The sequence below is a fragment of the Rutidosis leptorrhynchoides genome, chromosome 4 (genome assembly GCF_046630445.1).
Source record: "Rutidosis leptorrhynchoides isolate AG116_Rl617_1_P2 chromosome 4, CSIRO_AGI_Rlap_v1, whole genome shotgun sequence".
NCBI lineage: Eukaryota > Viridiplantae > Streptophyta > Magnoliopsida > Asterales > Asteraceae > Rutidosis > Rutidosis leptorrhynchoides.
Genome location: NC_092336.1, coordinates 135103933 through 135127882, shown reverse-complemented (window position 1 = coordinate 135127882; position 23950 = coordinate 135103933). Strand labels below are relative to the sequence as shown.

At 30.7% G+C, this 23950-nt stretch overlaps 2 protein-coding genes across 2 annotated transcripts in view; one reads left to right on the top strand and one right to left on the bottom strand.

Annotated features, from left to right (window-relative positions):
- The first annotated feature begins 458 nt into the window (after positions 1 to 458).
- LOC139841023 (uncharacterized) lies at positions 459 to 2025 on the top strand. Its single transcript, XM_071831259.1, has 3 exons — positions 459 to 836; positions 1030 to 1299; positions 2011 to 2025. The coding sequence occupies exons 1-3, from the start codon at positions 459 to 461 to the stop codon at positions 2023 to 2025; spliced, it is 663 nt and encodes a 220-aa protein (XP_071687360.1).
- Positions 2026 to 6490: 4465 nt separating this feature from the next.
- Positions 6491 to 23950, bottom strand: part of LOC139841022 (nascent polypeptide-associated complex subunit beta-like) — a 228624-nt gene continuing 211164 nt past the window's right edge. The window contains exons 4-5 of the mRNA XM_071831258.1: positions 6739 to 6777; positions 6491 to 6633 (exon numbers count right to left, since the gene is read on the bottom strand). Coding sequence (XP_071687359.1) covers positions 6491 to 6633; positions 6739 to 6777 — 182 coding nt within the window. The remainder of the gene's footprint in view (positions 6634 to 6738; positions 6778 to 23950) is intronic.

The following is a 23950-nucleotide window of genomic DNA, read 5'->3' as shown; positions in this document are numbered from 1 at the left end:
TCCGATGGAGATGTCTCAGTTGCAGAGCTTAGAAGGTGGCTTGTGATAACTTATAATGTTGAGGTACCATACATGAGAGTTTTTAGATGGAAAGAACAAGCTTACACAGATTTGTATGGTAAGTGGGAGGACTCTTTCAATCGACTTGATGATTATAAAGAGGAACTACAAAATAGGAACCATGGAAGTGTTGTTGACATTGATTTTGACACAACGACGGATCAGAAACGTTTTCTACGTTTTTTTATTTCATTCGCTGCTTGTTCTATTGGATGCTTGTCACCTGAAAGGTAAATTTAACGGTGTACTAGCTGCTGCGACAAGCGTTGACGTAATAATTCTATATTTCCAGTAGCCTATGGTGTGCTTGAGTCCGAGAATACAAATCATGGACGTGGTTTCTTGAGTTACTCAAAAAAGCAATTGGAGTTCCAGATGGTCTTGTTATCTCTTCGGACATGCGAAAAGGATTAGAAGTAGCAATCACACAAGTTTATCCTAACATTGAGCATAGAGAATGTATCAGGCACTTGTATAGTAATTTCAAGAGACACTTTCGTGGTGACTTCTTTACCTCTAACTTGTGGGCAGCTGCACGAACCTATCGTCCTAGTGAGCATGACATACTACTAAAGGAAATCTTTGATGAACGAGAAGCGGCAATTACATATCTAAATCAGAACCATAAGAGGATATGGAGTCGAAGCAAGTTTGGCACAATATCTAAGTGTGATTACATTACTAATAATATTTCTAAAGTTTTTAATTCTTGGATAGGTGACTTGCGTTGTCAACCAGTCCTTCAACTACTAGATGCCATTAGAGAAAAGTTTATGGTACGGTTTTATAACAAAAGGAATCTAGTGGAAAGGTAGAATGGCACGCTAGTTCCGATGGCTAAAAGTTATATTAACAATATCTCCAAGGTAAGTAGATTGATTTATATTATTATATATTATCATAATGATTAAAGTCCCACTTTACAATCTGTAGATGGTAGTCGAGCTGACTTTGCCTTTTCTTTTGTAGAACTTGGGTGAATATGAGGTTCTTAGAAGTAGCGATAACCGAGCTGAAGTGAAATTCAAGGGAAGACAATGGGAGGTTGTACTAAATGAGCGAACATGCACTTGTCGAGTTTGGCAGGTGAAGGGTCTTCCATGTAAACATGCAGCAGCTTTCATTGGTAGCATAAGGGATAATAATTGGGATAAACATGTTGATCAATATTTTACAATTGAGAAGTATAAAGAGGCTTATGCTTTAGATATTTCTCCGATGCCGGGAAAAGATGAATGGGTGCCCAAAGCAACACACGATAAGATCTATCCACCAATAATCAAACGTCCACCTGGACGCCCAAAATAAAAAGAGAATCGTATCATCTAACGACACTAAAAGAAAACAACGATGTGCACGATGTGGCCAATATGGCCATCATGTTAAGACATGCAAAAAATTCACCTCAAGAAGGGTATGATCCATATCAACCATCGACGAGTAAAAGGTTTATCAATTCCTTTTTTCATTTTATTTACATTTCCAAAAATCAAACTTGAAATTATATGTAATGCTAATAGTTTTGTTATTATAGGAGATGTGGAAAGAATACAACAACTCGTGAAAGCGGGCGAGAATGAAAAGCACTCCGAATATATCACCCATTCATTAGTTAGTAATTCTTTTTCTATATACATTTTTTTCTTTGTGTCAGCTATGGTATGTTAATTAGTTGTTATATGGTATGTTAATTAGTTGTTATAGGCCTATTCACTAAAACCTTACATGTACATGTAGAACTTTTGAATAATTATATGTTCATTTGTGTATTGTGTAAATCATTGTGATGCGTACAGTTTATACAACTGTGTTACTATCATGTATTGAGTGTGTGTTGCATAATAATATGTCCCACTAAGTCTTATGTATTATTGCTTTGGTAGTTAATGAAATGATTTCTTGTTTTAGATTTTTTTTTTCTTTCTAATTGTTATTTTTTGTCACATGCAGGATAGAGAAGGATGAATTATTTTTAGGTCTCAAATAAAGGAAGTGAATGAAATCGGGCAGCACATGGAAATGAAGAGGAGGTTGATTAGTGAAGAGGATAGTGCTTAATTGTTTGAAAAAGGAATAAATGTATTGTTTAGTGACTCGATACATCTACTGTTTAATGGAGAGGTTGATTATAAATTGTTGCTTAATTGATGGTTATATTGAGGGTACTGTAAAAGTGGAACTATTTTTTATGTGATGTTTTTGTTGGAGTTGATTAGTTGTGGCATCTCATGCTCTATTTCCTTCTAAAAAGACAAGGAATCTGCTGTTCCAAAAAAAATTTAATAAAAATAAAAAATTGAGAATGAATCTACTAGGCATAGCACTATTTAATATTAGGTATATAGAGCTTGTTCCTGGAGAAACACTTAAGTGATAAGGGTATACCAGCCTTAGGTAATTGCAAATAGTATTTTTGTGAAAAACTTTATTCTGAGCATATTGGTTCTAAGTAATTGAAATAAGTTAGTTGTTGGTGTTATCCGCCAAAATATGGGCAAAACTGGAAGTTTGATTATGTTTAATTAGTTTTATTATTTTTTATAATGAAATGGGTATATTTGAAATTTTACTCTTTACTTGGATATATATGTAATTTAAGTTCTTATTAGGGAGATACTGTATATGTTATTGACTTTTTTTTATCAACTTCCCTCTATTTTCTCTTAGCCCGATTGGCTTTCAAGATTAAAAGCCCAATAAAAACATGGGTTCGTAAACACGCTCATAGAAAACCTAGAAAACGGCAACTCCTTATATATACTGGTATTTATCTTTAAACCTGCCATTTTCTTATAATCAAACGCAGTTTTTTTCCTTCTAATAAAAAGAAAAATTTCTTTTAATTCTAATGGATGATGATGTGGTGTTTGAAAAGATACTTGCAAGATTGGATGTAGAAGATGTTGTTCGATACAAGAGTGTTTGTAAGTCATGGTATAATTTAATATCATCTAATGATTTTGTTAAAACTCATCTTAAACGTAGCTACAATAACAATCGTCAAAATGGATTTCTAAGAATCCGATTACATTGGAATATCAGTAAGGTCACTGAACTTCGTTATAGTAAGATGGTTGGTTCCTGTGATGGGCTTGTTTGCATATCCATTAATGAAGATGAGTTATTAGTAACTAATCCTTCCACTCGAGAGGTTAGAAAACTACCAATGCTTCCTTACAAGTACAGGGGAAAAGTATGTTGGGGTTTTGGTTATGATTCTTCTACCGATGATTACAAGGTTGTTGTCGGCTTTGAGGAATCCAAGCATCATATACGCTTTCAAGTGTTATCTTTAAAATCAAATCAATGGAAATCTTTAAAACCAACTAAATGGAAATTCATTGAAGACTGCTACTCCGTATTATTTAAATTTCAATAGTACTAATACTTATGATCCTACTGGTTTTTTGTACAATGGGGCGCTTCACTGGTTTATGGATGATATAAAGAAGAAGAAGAAAGTTATTCTTTCTTTTGATTTATCACTAGAAAAATTCAAAGAAATCCCCTTACCTAATGATATGTATAATATGTATGGTCATCAAAACATAATAGGGATGTTTGAAGAACGTCTATGCATATGCATACTCAAATGCTATGATATGTATAATCACCGCCAAACATGGGTGATGAAAAACTATAATGGTTGGGAACTGGTCCCACGTGATTACGAAGGTAATAAGTATGGTGCTGCCATTCTGCATACAAACTCGATTACATTCCAGACAACACTTGGCGTTTATGTGATGATGATAAAGGTAACATAGATCTGTTTTCGAAGAGTTGGTTTAACATTGGTTCCCCTATATTTGTTAAGTCACTAGTTTCTCCCTTAAAGAAAAAGAAGAATAACAAGAGCTATGAGTCGTCTAAAAGTGGCATGGATTCTAGCTCTCATGAATGGTAAAGTGGATTCTTATTATTATTGTTAATGCTTCTTTTTTATGTGCATGATTGTATGGACCAGCTTTCTTGTTACAAATGATATGCAAGTATTTTTTGATGTTAATTGGTTGCTTGTTTATACTGATAGTAAAATAGTAAAATGGGGTCTAAATGGGCGTGCTTTATATATTTCTGGGTGGCAATTTGCTACTAATTGTTAGTAAGAGACTAGTATATAGTATATTGCTAACAGCAAAACTCTTGAATTTTTTTGTTTACTTTATTTTCCTTACATTGCAACTCTATTTACTGTTGATGTTGTTCAAGTATTCAAAATGAGAATAATCATGTATGGATCCGTCTTTAAAATTTTCTAGTATTTTGGGGTTGATGGGTTTTGTGGAGGTTGTAGCTAATAGATCCAATGAGTTGTGTATGATTGTGGTTATATTGTGTAAAATATATCTTTATGTTATTATAGGGTGTAATATAATAACCAGTGTTATATTAGACCATTTTCCAACCGTGACTGTGACGTCACAGGCGGTTTTGACACTTTTTGGCCAAAAAGTGCAATCCGACTGTGATTTGGCAATGTCAGTTTCTGACATTTTATAACCGTGTGTGTCAGTTTTTGTGTTAGATATTGGGTAGGGTAATGTGGTAAAATCTGATTGGAAATGGGGTGAAAAAAATAAATTAAGTATAAATAATATATCTTAATTAAAATTGGAAATTCATTTGATTGGTTAAAAAAAATTGGCGGAAATTTTTTTTAGGTCAAGGGCTCGACTAACGCCTCTAACTGACGCCGCGTTAACAGCCGTCAGTTTTCGTCAGTTAAAGCCAACAAGGACTGACGGGGTAAACTGACGCCCGGTTGGATATGGTCATAGAAGTCATAGATTTGACCTGTTGCTTCTATGAATCTGTTGATTCATTTATGTTTCATCTTCAACATGTCAAACAGTTTCCAACCCACTCAGCCTATTCAATACATACATTTGATCATTATAATTAGAGAAAATTGGGCGGTTGGTCCCTGTGGTTTACATAAAATGGGGTGTTTGGTCCCTGAACTTCATTTTCGAGGTTGTTGGTCCCTGTGATTTTCAAAACACGTGTGGTTGGTCCCTGACAGGGACCAACTACACCTGTTTTGAACTTTCATTTTCGGGGTTGTTGGTCCCTGTCAGGGACCAATTACACGTGTTTTGAAAATCACAGGGACCAACAACCCCAAAAATGAAGTTCAGGGACCAAACACCCCATTTCATGTAAACCACAGGGACCAACCGTCCAATTTTCTCTTATAATTATAAAACTACTGTTTTTCACTATCTTAGATTCTTAGTGTTCATGGGCTCTTTAATATTTTAATATTTCACACACAACAAAGAAGCATGTATTTCTTATACAAATCCACCATGACATAATAAAATATCATACGTATTCCTACAAGTGCAAAGCATAATTTTTTATTTTTAAATAGTAATATTTCTAAGATATATTACAAAAATAATTTTTTGCAATAAAAATTTACAAAAATAGAAAAATCGGCATTTAAAATGTCGGTTTGTGACTTGTCACCCCAAAACAACATTTCAAATACCAGTTTACCTACGAGACATTTTTTTTTTATCTTAGAAACTCGCTATAAGCTCGTTTTGTTTTGAAAAGTTTTAAAGCTCGTTTGTTTTGAAAGGTTTCAAAGCTCGATATATTTTGATACGGAATAATACCTATAGTTAACTAATTTTACGAGTAAAAAAAAGATTTTAAAACAAAATGAGCTTTAAAACCTTTCAATTCAAAACAAAACGAGCTTTAAAACCTTTCAAAACAAAACGAGTGTATCACGAGATTGTAAGATCTAAAAAATTTAAAAAATATGCCACATAGGCAAACCGGCTCTATTTTTTAGTCAACAAAAAGCGTCGATTTATTAGCGTTCCGACTACCGTTTAGAGCCTAATTTGAATTCCACGCAGGATTTAAAACCCATAAAATTTGATTCTACCATTTTCATGACGTCTCAATTTTATTTTTAATTTATTTGTGATTTTATTTACCTTTTTTTTAAAAAAAAAATTCTTACTTATTGGTCGGAGGTCCACTCGGAAGCAATCTCTTTATCCGTCGAATAGAGAGAGGGATAACTTTCTCTACTTTTGAGAGTGTTTCACTCTGGGTGGAGAAACGACTTGTTTTTATTCTCGGATAGGAGAATAATTGTCTACATCTCACCTCTCTCATACACCACTCATGTGATATTGGGTTTTGTTGTTGTTGTAGGCAAACCGGCCCTTGAAATGCCGGTTTGGGGTGGCAAGTCGCAAACCGGCATTTGAAATGCCGTTTTTCCTATTTTTGAAATATTTGATTTGAGAAAACCATTTTTGTAAGATACCTTAAAAATATTACTTTAAAAAAAAATTATGCAAAGCAACATCCAAATTCAAAACGCATTACTAGAATATTTAACAAAAAGGTGCATCAAAAATGATACAAATATAAAAATTACACACCGTGCCTAGTAAATACTCTATGATTTTTGACCTTCTTCAAAAGTCTCACCTGCAACGAGTTCTGGGACTTCATCATCATCATCTTGTACAGTTGCAGACGCCGGTGTCTGTTTCTGAAACTGTTCTGCTAACTTTCTCAAGTTATCTAAATTATCTGGTCCTGTAGAAAACAACACCCATTCGGTTAAAATTGTTGATCACTGTGTAAATGGATTAAAATATAACTTAAGATGGAATGAAGTATATTTGGATGGTTTAGACGTACCCAGTTGGTTCAGAATGCTGCGGAGAATATCTTGCAATTCTACAATTGTAACAACCCAACCCGTTAAACATCGCAAAACATATATTTTTTTTTTTAAAAAAAAAAAAATTGGGACAGCCCTGCCTGTCAGGCTTAGCCCGCGGCGCGGGTTTCCTAGCCGCGGCGCGGCTTAATTAAAACTCAGATGGTTTAAACCATCCAAACCCTCGACCTCAATATTACACCTTAACCCGCGGCGCGCCCTTAATGGCCGCGGCGCGGCACACAACAGGGGCTGAATCTAAAATTAATTTAATTTGCAAAAGTCACCAATTTCCGCGATTTCGACAACCATCAATACAAAAAGCTTCACGCTATATAAATAAACAAAGGTTATAAGTTTTAAGGCCCCAAATCAAGTATGTGACCACCGAGCATCATTCGCTCATTTACAAATCAAAATATAAGTCTCGACCGACAAAAGTTTAATTTCCAAACGACACTTAGAGCATGGTGTTTGGGGTTAAATTACCCAAATCTTGGCCGAACTTTCAAAAGCTAAACCCCCGAGAGCCACTACTAATCCAAACGAATACCTTTGCCCTTGTCCACGCTGGAGCCTAAAAAGGTAAACAACGAGAGGGTAAGCTAACGCTTAGTGAGTAGAATAAATATATACATGCATATACAACTTACCTACTCGCATCCACGACATCATACAACGCATATAATCACATATCATCTCATAAACAAAGCTAGTATCATCAATTCGTACAACTAGCAACATCTATAGCATAATAATCATAATAATAATTAAATGCTAACGTCAACAACTATAAACCATGGTTAACCAATTCTTCGCAAGGGAATGACTTCGCGAAACAAGTCATCGATGTTCATAACAACCGTTAGCTCCCAAAAACGGTTAGGGTATGCTAACCCCCGAGGTGTTCCAAAAACGGCTATGGCATCACCCCCAAGTGTTCCAAAAATGGCTATGGCATCACTTGATCAACGTGTGAGTAAAACACGGCTATTACTCACAACAAGGTGCACAAACACGGCTATGTGCACAATTAATTATATGAGGACAAAACGGTTATGCCTCACAATTATCAATATGGACAAAACGACTATGTCCCACAACGATGGTCACAAAACGGCTATGTGACACCATTACTACGGGCAACTAAATCATATACATACATACATACATACATACATAAGTATTCCACTCACCTTTTCGTCTTGTGAGATTTTCAACAACAACTTGTAACCTTCAAAGCGAGTCACACAATACAAATAATTGCCCAATTAATTCACATAATAAGTTGGACTATTCACCAACTAGCCTCACTAGTGCATTTATGACCCAAAAGGGTATTTATGACCCATTTGCACCAGAATCATCAATCAAGGTCCAAATCCATAACTAATCACTAGAAGCTAGTGATTGAGGTTCTAAGACTCCCATCAATACATATCTAGGGTATTTTCATACCCAATTTATCCCGCTAGGTCAAACTTACCCATTTGACCCATTTCGAGTCAACCATGAACCCTAGAATCACTTTTCACTAACAACACAAGTGAGCTAGTGATTTACTAACCTTTTAAAACTCATTTACACCATTTATTACATTGAAACCCTAGGTTAGTCATTCTTGAGTCCTCATGACTCAATCTTACCTAAAAACCCCCAAAATCACCATTTATTGGTTTTATGTTCAACACTAACCCAAACCCTAACCCCTTAACACTAATTAAAGTAAGGAAATGAAGATTAGGACTTACCACCACTATCACCACGTAGCTAGTGACTAGATGAACAACTTTATAACTCGGGTTAAAACCTGGAACTAGCTTCTTCCTCCTTTGAATGAGATTTCTCAATCTAAAAATCTCTCTCTCTCTCTCTCTCTCTCTCTCTCTCTCAAATTGAAGTGAAGGAGATGGGGTTGTTGTAAGTGGAGTAAATGAGCTTTCTCAATCTAACTGAAAGAACCCGTTCATTCACTTCCCGACGAAGTGAATGAATTACATGCAGGTGTTAAAGAAATCTTTCGCTGTGCATTTGCTCATTTTAAAGATATTTCTTGGAGTCTTTCATAGCATATTTCGAAGAACGTTGCATTCGAGTCATTGAGTTCATCAAAGATTATTATTAAATCAATTTATAGTTGGATAGTGTATATTATGAAATGGTATGCATGCCTGTCAATTTTCGATGTAAAGAAAGATTGTCTTTTAAAAACGAATGCAATTTTTGTAAAATGTATCATATAGAGGTCAAATACCTCGCAATGTAATCAACTAATATTTTAATTACAGTGAGTTATAGTCCCACTTTTAAAATCTAATATTTTTGGGATGAGAATACATGCAGGTTTTATAAATGATTTACAAAATAGACACAAGTACGTGAAACTACATTCTATGGTTGAATTATCGAAATCGAATATGCCCCTTTTTATTAAGTCTGGTAATCTAAGAATTAGGGAACAGACACCCTAATTGACGCGAATCCTAAAGATAGATCTATTGGGCCTAACAAACCCCATCCAAAGTACCGGATGTTTTAGTACTTCGAAATTTATATCATATCCGAAGGGTGTCCCGGAATGATGGGGATATTCTTATATATGCATTTTGTTAATGTCGGTTACCAGGTGTTCACCATATGAATGATTTTTATCTCTATGTATGGGATGTGTATTGAAATATGAAATCTTGTGGTCTATTATTATGATTTGATATATATAGGTTAAACCTATAACTCACCAACATTTTTGTTGACGTTTTAAGCATGTTTATTCTCAGGTGATTATTAAGAGCTTCCGCTGTCACATACTTAAATAAGGACGAGATTTGGAGTCATGATATTGTGTAAAAACTGCATTTAAGAAACTTATTTTGTTGTAACATATTTGTATTGTAAACCATTCTGTAATGGTCGTGTGTAAACAGGATATTTTAGATTATCATTATTTGATAATCTACGTAAAGCTTTTTAAACCTTTATTGATGAAATAAAGGTTATTGTTTGTTTTAAAATGAATGCAGTGATTAATACTACTATACATGATTAATACTACTATATATTAATCATGTATAATATATTTTGATGTTTTAAGTTTATTAAGTCAGCTGTCCTCGTTAGTAACCTACAACTAGTTGTCCACAGTTAGATGTACAGAAATAAATCGATAAATATTATCTTGAATCAATCCACGACCCAGTGTATACGTATCTCAGTATTGATCACAACTCAAACTATATATATTTTGGAATCAACCTCAACCCTGTATAGCTAACTCCAACATTCACATATAGAGTGTCTATGGTTGTTCCGAAATATATATAGATGTGTCGACATGATAGGTCGAAACATTGTATACGTGTCTATAGTATCTCAAGATTACATAATATACAATACAAGTTGATTAAGTTATGGTTGGAATAGATTTGTTACCAATTTTCACGTAGCTAAAATGAGAAAAATTATCCATTCTTGTTTTACCCATAACTTCTTCATTTTAAATCCGTTTTGAGTGAATCAAATTGCTATGGTTTCATATTGAACTCTATTTTATGAATCTAAACAGAAAAAGTATAGGTTTATAGTCGGAAAAATAAGTTACAAGTCGTTTTTGTAAAGGTAGTCATTTCAGTCGAAAGAACGACGTCTAGATGACCATTTTAGAAAACATACTTTCACTTTGAGTTTAACCATAATTTTTGGATATAGTTTCATGTTCATAATAAAAATCATTTTCTCAAAATAACAACTTTTAAATCAAAGTTTATCATAGTTTTTAATTAACTAGCCCAAAACAGCCCGCGGTGTTACTACGACGGCGTAAATCCGGTTTTACGGTGTTTTTCATGTTTCCAGGTTTTAAATCATTAAGTTAGCATATCATATAGATATAGAACATGTGTTTAGTTGATTTTAAAAGTCAAGTTAGAAGGATTAACTTTATATATTTTAATTAACTTTCTATGGTTGAATTGTTATTTTAAATACGTTATAGTATTTAAAACCTATTGATTAAAAACACTTTCATTAAGTTACTATTAATAGTGTATCTTATTATTATATTAAATATCAATATTTTAGACCACCGCTCTGATACCAACTGAAAGAACCCGTTCATATACATTATAAACGATTCACAATAGTTGATTACATTGCGAGGTATTTGACCTCTATATGATACATTTTACAAACATTGCATTCGTTTTTAAAAGACAATCTTTCTTTACATCAAAAATTGACAGACATGCATACCATTTCATAATATTCACTATCCAACTATAAATTGATTTAATAATAATCTTTGATGAACTCAATGACTAGAATGCAACGTTCTTCGAAATATGCTATGAAAGACTCCAAGTAATATCTTTAAAATGAGCAAATGCACAGCGGAAGATTTCTTTAACACCTGAGAATAAACATGCTTTAAAGTATCACCCAAAAGGTTGGCGAGTTCATTAGTTTATCATAATCATTTATTTCCATCATTTTAATAGACCACAAGAATTTCATTTCCAGTTCTCATAAATATACGTCCCATGCATAGAGACAAAAATAATCATTCATATGGTGAACACCTGGTAATCGACATTAACTAGATACATATAAGAATATCCCCTATCATTCCGGGATCCTCCTTCGGACATGATATAATTTTGAAGTACTAAAGCATCCGGTACTTTGGATGGGGTTTGTTAGGCCCAATAGATCTATCTTTAGGATTCGCGTCAATTAGGGTGTCTGTTCCCTAATTCTTAGATTACCAGACTTTAATAAAAAAGGGCATATTCGATTTCGATAATTCAACCATAGAATGTAGTTTCAATTACTTGTGTCTATTTCGTCAAACATTTATAAAAGCACATGTATTCTCAGTCCCAAAAATATAAAGGGTAAAAAGGCAAATGAAACTCACCATACTGTATTTCGTAGTAAAAATACATATAACGTCATTGAACAAGTGAAAGGTTGGCCTCGGATTCACGAACCTAAATTAATTATATATATTTATGTGTTGATCAATATTTGTCTAACAAATTAGGTCAAGTCATAGTGTACCACAATCCTAATGCTCGAGACTAATATGCAAAAGTCAACAAAAGTAAATTTGACTCAAAATAATTTCCAAAAATCCATACATGATTAATATATAGTTTAAATATCGTCGTTTTATATTTTTAAATATTTTTAAAAGATTTATTAGAGTAAATAATATAATTTATTTATTAATAAATAAAATTTTATATTATATTTATATAATAAAATATACTTTTATATATATTAAGTAATAAAATTTATAGGGTTCATTTAATATTATAAAGATAATATGATAGGTATTATTAAAGTAAGTTATTACACGTAGTAAAATATGTTTGTATCAAATATTTATTTGATAAAATAATATCTATAATGATAGTAAGTAAAAGTTGTATTATTTTGTAATAATAATTATTATTATAAAAATATCAATATTTATAATTACTAAGATGACATTATGATAAACGATAATTCTAATTATGATAACTTTAATATTTACGATAATTTTTAATATTATCTTTAAAATAATAATTCTATTTAAAATAATAATAATAATGATATTTTATAGTAACAATGACATTTCTATTAAAATGATAATTTTTTTTAAAATGATAGTTTTAATACTAACGATAATTTTAATAATAATAGTAATGATAAAAATAATAAGAACGATAATTTTATCTAAATCAATATCTTATAATATTTTAATTTCATCATGATACTCTTACCCATTATTTCCTAATCGTTTCGTTTAATTGCTTTTAATCGTCTTTTATATCATGTTCGTAATAATGATAATAATAGTAATCAAAATAATTAGGTGTTACAAATATTTGTTTTAATTACAATAATATTAATAATGATAGTTACTATAACATTATTAACGATAATACTAATAATTATATTAATGATAATATAGTAATAATAATATTAACAATAAAAATAACCATTTTTAAATAATGATATATATATATATTAATAATGATAATAATAATAATAATAATACCAATAATAATAATAATAATAATAATAATTGGATAATAATAATAATACTAATTATAACTTTAACGATAATAACGATAGTAAAAATAATAAAAAATAACAATTTTTTTAATGATAAATCCTTTTATTGATAAAGATAATAATAATAATAATAATAATAAGATAAAACTAGAACGACGATAATAACGAAGATAATAATAATCATTTTTAATAATAATACAAAAATTCGATGGACTATAACTTCAAATCCGTTCATCGAAATCATTCGATATCTAAATGAAAAGTTCTTAATTTTTCGTTAGCTTTCCAACGACATGCATATCTTATACCTTATCTCAGTCGCATATATAACTAATTCAGGATTCAACATAACCTAACTAAAGGCAATATCAAAAGTACAAATATGCATAATCCTATATACTCGAGCACTAGTCAAGGATACACTATTAGTATGTAAAAGTTAAATTATGAGTACTCACGTATCAATATTGAGATTCAATATTGCAGGAAAGGTACGTAGACGCAACGGAGATGATAAACACTATATTGACCTCACGAGCATACCCATGAACCATACCCAATCACCTCCATAGCTATAACCTATAATTTCCTTAATCCAATCACACTCGAAAAACAATTTCAAAATCACTCGGATAGCACTCTGACGTAATATTTTATGTATACTAATAATATCTTGAAATAATACGGAGTAAATATATATATGTAAATCAATTGAGAGAGTTTAGAGAAAAATATTTTCAAGTTTCTATGAAATAATGAAACCTATTGATTTCTATTTATAATAGATTTTTAAATTATTAAAGTGAATTATTAAAGTATGAATTATTAAAGTGAATTATTAAAGTATGAATTATTAAAGTGAATTATTAAAGTATGAATTATTAAAGTGAATTATTAAAGTATGAATTATTAAAGTGAATTATTAAAGTTAAAGTAAAGTAAAAATAAAGTAAAGGTAAAGTTTAAGTATAGTAAAAGTATAAAACTATGTACGTATAATACGCGTATAAATATATATAATATTAATTTAAATCGTTATATATATTTAATAAAATAAAATATAAATATCGTTATCTTTATCATACTGGTTAAGTAATGAGTTGTCAAAAGTGGTTCTAGATATTTATAAAAGTTATATACGTTCTAATAATAAAGTTCTTTTTAAACTGAAAACGTTTTTGTACGTTTAAAACTAAATCAAATAAATATAATAATTTTGTTTTCCAAAACCAAATATATTTTTAAGAATCATTTTGTTTAAAGGTTAAAATAATGGAAATCATTATATCATAAAATGTTTTAGAAAAGTAGAATCATATATATTCATAATAGGTTTCAAGTTTTTAAATTACAGTTTGTTGGTGAAGCATGGGATAAAGTTCAAAGGTTAAATAAACGTATGAAATCATCTTAATGAAAAATGTCGAGTTACTTAACTTATCGATATCCAACATCTAAGTTATTTACACTTCACGTTCTTACTTATAAATCACTTTACCATTTTCCGAATGTTGTCAAAAAGAATAGATTTCTTAAATCACAGTGGACCTCATAACATAGACCCGTAATCATATCATAATGTATCTGATAAATCAATCATTTGATATTATCTTCTAATTCCATCGATAAACATATTGAAACAAATACGTTCATGTAAAGTATTATACGTTTAATACTTTATTAATATTCTCAAGTTATAATATATATATACATATATATACATATTTATTTATATATAACGGTTCGTGAATCGTCGGAATTTGGTCGAGGTTATAATGAATGTATGAACACAATTTAAAATTCTTGAGATTTAACTTAACAAACTTTGCTTATTGTGTCGGAATAATATAAAGATAAAGTTTAAATTTGGTTGAAAATTTCCGGGTTGTCACATTACCTACCCGTTAAAGAAATTTCGTCCCGAAATTTGAGTGGAAAGGTTGTGAATGATAATAAGTATGTTTTCATGATGCATACAGGCTGAAAATTAGAGTTTTATTATCAGCGAATAATTTGGATAAACAATCCATTTATATGAAGAGTACGAATGAAGCTAACATAGAAGAGTGAAATGAGTAAGTGTAGATTCATCTTATCATTTGACGTAGATATGATTGATTTTCAGATTTCAAGGGATTTGAAGAAAATCTTTGTAATAAGATTTGATTCTCCGGTAACAAAAGGAATTTGGATCCGCTTTAAATGCGATAGTCCATTTTAATTGTTCTGTCGGAGATTTTCTTATAAATTCACCTCCTTCGTTTTCTTACAACTCACACCTTCTGTTGATGCATTTTATGCACGTTTCTAGACATCTACCCACGTCTATTGTAGGTACAACAGTTTACAGGCCACCATGATCGTTCGTTATTATCCTATCCGTGTTTGTATGTGGTTACAGCAACTGCAGGAACGAGATTTAGATGTTTGACTATGTTAGACTTAGTCAGACGTCCGAGTGAAGCCTCACTCGTACGGATGATAGGCTCATACGCACGGTTGATACTGAGCTAAGTCATAATTACAACCTAAATGAGAAGACACGAGTGAGTGATCACCCGTACGGCTGATGAAGCCAACTCGTATGTGTGATGGATGAATCGTACGGGTGAGTCAACAGCAGGGGTATATAAAGTCTTATGTTCATCATTTTAGGTTAAGCCTCTCATTTGTTACACACACTCAGATCTGGTGAGCTCCTCCGATTCTCTCTCAACCCAAATCACCCAGGTGGTGAATAATAGCTCTAGGTGTTGATCTAATCACACTTGATTTAGTTATGGTATGACTAAATTAATCCCAAAAAGCTTAACCTATTTACTAGAGGGTTTGATTCACTTATTCCGTCATTGTGTGAGTTAAATCTGTTGATTTCTAAGTTCCTAGTCATGTTTCATCACCTTCTATTCTTTCCCCCTCAACTCATATTTTAAAGTGTTCATCAATATGCTCCATCCAGTTCTGATTCTCGATATACTTATAACTTTCATATCGGTCATTCTTCTTTTTCATCTACCACCGGAAGAATCTATTTACTTCTACTATACTCTTGGGTTTATAGTGTTTCTAGTTCTCCCGTGTCTTTATATTGCTATATGCATCGATATATATGGTTTTTAATTTTTGGTTTGTCGTTGGGCTTTATATCTTCCCTTATATTTCAAAGTCTCTGTTTCTATCTTCTATAATCATTGTCATCCACAGTTAATGCTCTCTTTTATTTGCTGCAATTTATACCCCAATTTCTATTTCGGAGTTTTGTCCTTTCGTTTCTTCTTCTTGCGATTAAGCACCGCTTGTAATGGTCCAGAATTCACAGATATGAATTTCGGAATGAACATTGTTAATGTTCTAGGAAGGAAATTGTGATGGCACGATCTTGACTTGTCAAATTACTAGAATACCTTGGAAAAGGCCGAATCATCAAGAAATATTTTCTTGATATTTTAGAGGTTAAATAGAATACAAGAGTCGTATAACATGGCACATGATGATGTTATGATCTGTGAATCATCACGTTCCATTTAGAAACTCAGCATGAATTACTGTAATATAATCACGTTGATCAAGTGTCATTATATTATACTAACTCATGCTTCAGTTTCCAACACTACTTCAAAAACATTCATATTTTAAACTCAAAGGTTTACAGAGTATAGGAACTAAACAGTTTCCTTTTTGATGTAATACAGATAGCGCAAAGAGATAAATGATTCCAGATAAGAATAGTTATGGAAATATCTTCAGAAATATGGAGGATATTTATAATGAAAGATACGATGATATCTTAGAATTTCTAATATCAGAGGATGATGAAGAATATTGTCTGTAAGGGTTTAGTGTCAGGAGCAAGGTATTCGTTAATGACTTCAGCAGACACTGAATCATTTGGATTCTTTGAAGGCAGGTTCAGTCTTTGTGATTTGTCCATAGCCTCCTTCATACTTTGCTCAATCCGTTTTCCAGTTCCAAAACTTCTCTATTTCTGAGCTTTGTTAATACACTAATCTTTATCATCAAACTTTTTACTGCTAAGGTCGTTTACAGTTTTTGTTGCTTCATCAGCATTTCGAGAACTAGTTCGCGGTTCAGAGTGTTTTTCAGAAACTTCACATTCGAAGTATGTAAGCCTTGGAAATAGACGTTATGTATAACTGTTGGCGTCAACATGCTATGAGATTTCAAAATACTGATTGCTAATTCCCAATGATTCGTATGGTAATTCTCGTTACAAGAGGCAGATGAGTAAATGATGAGGTTTCGATAAATATAAAGATTCTTCGGAATGCCCAAGATCAGTGAAGTTGTTGGTAAGTTTATTGCTAATGTGGTGGAATATGAAAGGTTCTCCGGTAACAAAAGGGTAATCACATATATCAAAATTATGATAAGGCTACTCCGAATGAAAAATCGAAGTTGTCTTGCTGGAGCTGTGATATAATTTGCTACTTTGCAAAGGAATTGCAAGGTTATTTTTGCTAATAAATGCCAAAAGATCTGACACAGATATATGTTGAATTATGACTTTGGTTTCGAGAGCTTTTTAAGTACATAACTGTGGGTAATATGTGGTTGGATCATCATCTCGATTGCTCATTATTTGAAGTGTCTTCAGAGATTTTCGAAGGGTTTGAACACAGATTGTAATTGTTTGTATACATTTGATGTTCTAACACACTTTTGAAGTCAAAGTATAGCTTTGAAAGATGTAGGAATCTAAAAGTGATGGTACCGGTTATATCTCGAATTGAATTCTGAGATTTTAAAATAAGAATATGTAATTGGGTTTGAATGAGTATGATTGTTTTGATTTCTATGAAAGAATGTATATTATTGTGAAAGTAGGAAGTATAATTGATAATTTGCTTAATCTGATTCGAAGAATGTAACATATTAATTGTGAATTTATATATATCTCTCGGGTATTACCTACCCGTTAAAAAATTTTCACAATTAATATTTTGTACATAAGAATTTTATTACAGTCTTTATGAAAATATATATGTATATATTCTCCTCAGATGTAACATATATTTTAATGAGTTAATACTAAATTAAACTCATTCGATTTACGGTTGGAACTAGAATTGAATAATTCCTTTAAGGCTTTAGAGGTTACATAAGTATTTCTTCAATAATATTGAAATTATGAATCAATACTTCGTTATTTGTTGAGATGTGATGTTGGTTTTCGTTAAATTCTTGTGAACTTCACAAAGTACGAATGATGTTATCTGAAAAGTTTCGGTTACATCAATGATGAAGTGTAAAATCAAATATATACTTGATTTATTAGGAATTGGAATTTGTTGAATTGAGACAGAGATTGTAGTTAACGATGGTTAAGTCACGGGCGAGGGACGTACATTACTGCATATTTGTAATATGAATTAATCGAGTAGTTAAGATTCACACACAATAGCTTAGCACGGAAAGATTTATTTTTTATTTCAAAATATATATATATATAAAAAATATATATAATTTCTTCAGAGGGAATGAGTTAATTCTTCATAACTTGTTGATACAATATACACGTTATTGATTCGTAATGATGTCCACAGTGATTCTTGAACTGGCGGAGTTTGTGATATTATAGGTGTTGTTGATTCTGATGTTGACTGTACTGACGATGCTGGTGACGTTGACGGTACTGTTGATGCTGTTGGTAAAACAAGTTTAACTTGTTAATCACACACCATTTTTTTCAGGGTTTCTACTCTTCCTTCTATCATTTTGGTTCGCTTAACTGATTTATGGTTAGTGCTAGATTAGAAAATCTCTAAGACTTTAGAGATTATATAATCGCCGCGGAATATTTCTCCAATGAAGTTATGAATTAATACTTCGTCAGTTATTGTTGTTGGTACTCCTTGGTATGTATGGTGCGTATGACGTTGATACTAGTGGGACAGATTGTGAAGTTGAGGCTTACAACGTGGTTGTGGTTGGAGGTGGTAATGGTACTGTTAGCGTTGATGATGGTGGTACTGGTTATCATGCTGGTGCTGCTGCTGGTGTTTGTAATCTCTGCACCATATTCTCCAAAGCCACTACCCGAGCGCGAAGTTCGTTGACTTCTTCTATTATTCCAGGATGATTGTCGGTCGGAACGAGCGGATAAATAAAATCTAGAATTTGATGTACTATATAATCGTGACGAGATACCCTGGAAATGAGAGAGAAAATGGTGTCTCGAACAGGTTCGCCGGTAAGTGCTTCAGGTTCTTCGCCAAGAGGGCAATGTGGTGGATGGAAAGGATCGCCTTCTTCTTGTTTCCAATGATTGAAGAGGCTAGGAACCCATCCCCAATTCATCCAGAATAGGTGATGACTGATTGGTTGATCCATTCCGGTCACACTGCTTTCGGAGCTTGAGTGAGATTCCATTTCAGAATCCGAGTGACTTGAACTGATGACAAATTCCATTTCGTACGATTGGATAAAGAATTTTCGATATAAAATGATTTTTCGGCTATCGGGTGGTATTCTATTTACATAGGATATCTATATATAGATATCAAAAGATTTCATAGATTACGGAGGAATTTGCGGGATATGTCAGGTAAAGTTTAAAGTAACAGATACGATAAGATATGATTTAGCAGATACGCTAACATATGAATTTTGTCTATACACTACTCATGCAATTAATGTAGCAAGACGTGTCTAGACTAATAATGATAAGCAGGTAATTTCCTATGGATAATAAGCAGATGATTTCCGACTAGAAATGATAAGCAAAACTTTTGACATGCAGACACGGTCGAAGTCCAGACTCACTAATGCATCCTAACGACTTATCAGTTAGACACACTAATGCAGACCTGGTTCGCTAAGACCACCGCTCTAATACCAACTGAAAGAACCCGTTCATATAAATTATAAACGATTCACAATAGTTGATTACATTGTGAGGTATTTGACCTCTATATGATACATTTTACAAAAATTGCATTCGTTTTTAAAAGACAATCTTTCTTTACATCAAAAATTGACAGGCATGCATACCATTTCATAATATTCACTATCCAAATATAAATTGATTTAATAATAATCTTTGATGAACTCAATGACTCGAATGCAACGTTCTTCGAAATATGCTATGAAAGACTCCAAGTAATATCTTTAAAATGAGCAAATGCACAGCGGAAGATTTCTTTAACACCTGAGAATAAACATGCTTTAAAGTGTCAACCAAAAGGTTGGTGAGTTCATTAGTTTATCATAATCATTTATTTCCATCATTTTAATAGACCACAAGAATTTCATTTCCAGTTCTCATAAATATACGTCCCATGCATAGAGATAAAAAATAATCATTCATATGGTAAACACCTGGTAACCGACATTAACTAGATACATATAAGAATATCCCCTATCATTCCGGGATCCTCCTTCGGACATGATATAATTTCGAAGTACTAAAGCATCCGGTACTTTGGATGGGGTTTGTTAGGCCCAATAGATCTATCTTTAGGATTCACGTCAATTAGGGTGTCAGTTCCCTAATTCTTAGATTACCAGACTTTAATAAAAAGGGGCATATTCGATTTCGATAATTCAACCATAGAATGTAGTTTCAATTACTTGTGTCTATTTCATCAAACATTTATAAAAGCGCATGTATTCTCAGTCCCAAAAATATAAAGGGTAAAAAGGCAAATGAAACTCATCATACTATATTTCGTAGTAAAAATACATATAACGTCATTGAACAAGTGCAAGGTTGGCCTCGGATTCACGAACCTAAATTAATTATATATATTTATGTGTTGGTCAATATTTGTCTAACAAATTAGGTCAAGTCATAGTGTACCACAATCCTAATGCTCGAGACTAATATGCAAAAGTCAACAAAAGTAAATTTGACTCAAAATAATTTCCAAAAATCTATACATGATTAATATATAGTTTAAATATCGTCATTTTATATTTTTGAATATTTTTAAAAGATTTATTAGAGTAAATAATATAATTTATTTATTAATAAATAAAATTTTATATTATATTTATATAATAAAATATACTTTTATATATATTAAGTAATAAAATTTATAGGGTTCATTTAATATTATAAAGATAATATGATAGGTATTATTAAAGTAAGTTATTACACGTAGTAAAATATGTTTGTATCAAATATTTATTTGATAAATTAATATCTATAATGATAGTAAGTAAAAGTTGTATTATTTTGTAATAATAATAATTATTATAAAAATATCAATATTTATAATTACTAAGATGACATTATGATAAACGATAATTCTAATTATGATAACTTTAATATTTACGATAATTTTTAATATTATCTTTAAAATAATAATTCTATTTAAAATAATAATAATAATGATATTTTATAGTAACAATGACATTTCTATTAAAATGATAATTTTTGTTAAAATGATAGTTTTAATACTAACGATAATTTTAATAATAATAGTAATGATAAAAATAATAAGAACGATAATTTTATCTAAATGAATATCTTATAATATTTTAATTTCATCATGATACTCTTACCCATTATTTCCTAATCGTTTCGTTTAATTGCTTTTAATCGTCTTTTATATCGTGTTCGTAATAATGATAATAATAGTAATCAAAATAATTAGGTGTTACAAATATTTGTTTTAATTACACTAATATTAATAATGATAGTTACTATAACATTATTAACGATAATACTAATAATTATCTTAATGATAATATAGTAATAATAATATTAACAATAACAATAACCATTTTTAAATAATGATATATATATATATATTAATAATGATAATAATAATAATAATAATACCAATAATAATAATAATAATAATAATAATAATAATAATAATAATAATAATAATTGGATAATAATAATAATACTAATTATAACTTTAACGATAATAACGATAGTAATAATAATAAAAAATAACAATTTTTTAATGATAAATCCTTTTATTGATAAAGATAATAATAATAATAATAATAATAATAAGATAAAACTAGAACGACGATAATAACGACGATAATAATAATCATTTTTAATAATAATACAAAAATTCGATGGACTATAACTTCAAATCCGTTCATCGAAATATTCAATATCTAAATGAAAAGTTCTTAATTTTTCGTTAGCTTTCCAACGACATGCATATCTTATACCTTATCTCAGTCGTATATATAACTAATTCAGGATTCAACATAACCTAACTAAAGGCAATATCAAAAGTACAAATATGCATAATCCTATATACTCGAGCACTAGTCAAGGATACACTATTAGTATGTAAAAGTTAAATTATGAGTACTCACGTATCAATATTGAGATTCAATATTGCAGGAAAGGTACGTAGACGCAACAGAGATGATAAACACTATATTGACCTCACGAGCATACCCATGAACCATACCCAATCACCTCCATAGCTATAACCCATAATTTCCTTAATCCAATCCCACTCGAAAAACAATTTCTAAATCACTCGGACAGCACTCTGACGTAATATTTTATGTATACTAATAATATCTTGAAATAATACGGAGTAAATATATATATGTAAATCGATTGAGAGAGTTTAGAGAAAAATATTTTCAAGTTTCTATGAAATAATGAAACCTATTGAATTCTATTTATAATAGATTTTTGAATTATTAAAGTGAATTATTAAAGTATGAATTATTAAAGTGAATTATTAAAGTGAATTATTAAAGTATGAATTATTAAAGTGAATTATTAAAGTATGAATTATTAAAGTGAATTATTAAAGTATGAATTATTAAAGTGAATTATTAAAGTTAAAGTAAAGTAAAAATAAAGTAAAGGTAAAGTTTAAGTATAGTAAAAGTATAAAACTATGTACGTATAATACGCGTATAAATATATATAATATTAATTTAAATCGTTATATATATTTAATAAAATAAAATATAAATATCGTTATCTTTATCATACTGGTTAAGTAATGAGTTGTCAAAAGTGGTTCTAGATATTTATAAAAGTTATATACGTTTTAATAATAAAGTTCTTTTTAAACTGAAAACGTTTTTGTACGTTTGAAACTAAATCAAATAAATATAATAATTTTGTTTTCCAAAACCAAATATATTTTTAAGAATCATTTTGTTTAAAGGTTAAAATAATGGAAATCGTTATATCATAAAATGTTTTAGAAAAGTAGAATCATATATATTCATAATAGGTTTCAAGTTTTTAAATTACAGTTTGTTGATGAAGCATGGGATAAAGTTCAAAGGTTAAATAAACGTATGAAATCATCTTAATGAAAAATGTCGAGTTACTTAACTTGTCGATATCCAACATCTAAGTTATTTACACTTCACGTTCTTACTTATAAATCACTTTACCATTTTCTGAATGTTGTCAAAAAGAATAGATTTCTTAAATCACAGTGGACCTCATAACATAGACCCGTAATCATATCATAATGTATCTGATAAATCAATTATTTGATATTATCTTCTAATTCCATCGATAAACATATTGAAACAAATACTTTCATGTAAAGTATTATACGTTTAATACTTTATTAATATTCTCAAGTTATAATATATATATACATATATGTATATACATATTTATTTATATATAACGGTTCGTGAATCGTCGGAATTTGGTCGAGGTTATAATGAATGTATGAACACAATTTAAAATTCTTGAGATTTAGCTTAACAAACTTTGCTTATCGTGTCGGAATAATATAAAGATAAAGTTTAAATTTGGTTGGAAATTTCCGGGTTGTCACACGCGCCGCAGCCTAATGCTGAAAAAGAAGATCGCCAGCATATATATATATATATATATATATATATATATATATATATATATATATATATATATATATATATATATATATATATATATACACACACACATTATATACACTTCGGACTTGGGTCTTACAACTCTCCCCCACTTGATTCGGATTGCGTCCTCGCAATCCACGCCGCATGACAAGCAGGAAGATACACTAAAACGAATTCTTCGGTTCCCACGTAAACTCGGAACCTTTACTACGACGCCATTGGACTTTAAAAGTCCTCACCTCTTTGTTACGCAACCTTTTCACTTTTTCATCAAGTATAGCAATCGGCTCTTCAACATACTCTAACGTGTTGTTT

Bases quoted from the DNA above. Each gene is read 5' to 3' on its own strand.
- LOC139841023 (XM_071831259.1), top strand. From the start codon at position 459: ATGCGAAAAGGATTAGAAGTAGCAATCACACAAGTTTATCCTAACATT. The intron at 837-1,029 runs GTACGGTTTTAT...TTTCTTTTGTAG, and splicing joins CCATTAGAGAAAAGTTTATG to AACTTGGGTGAATATGAGGT.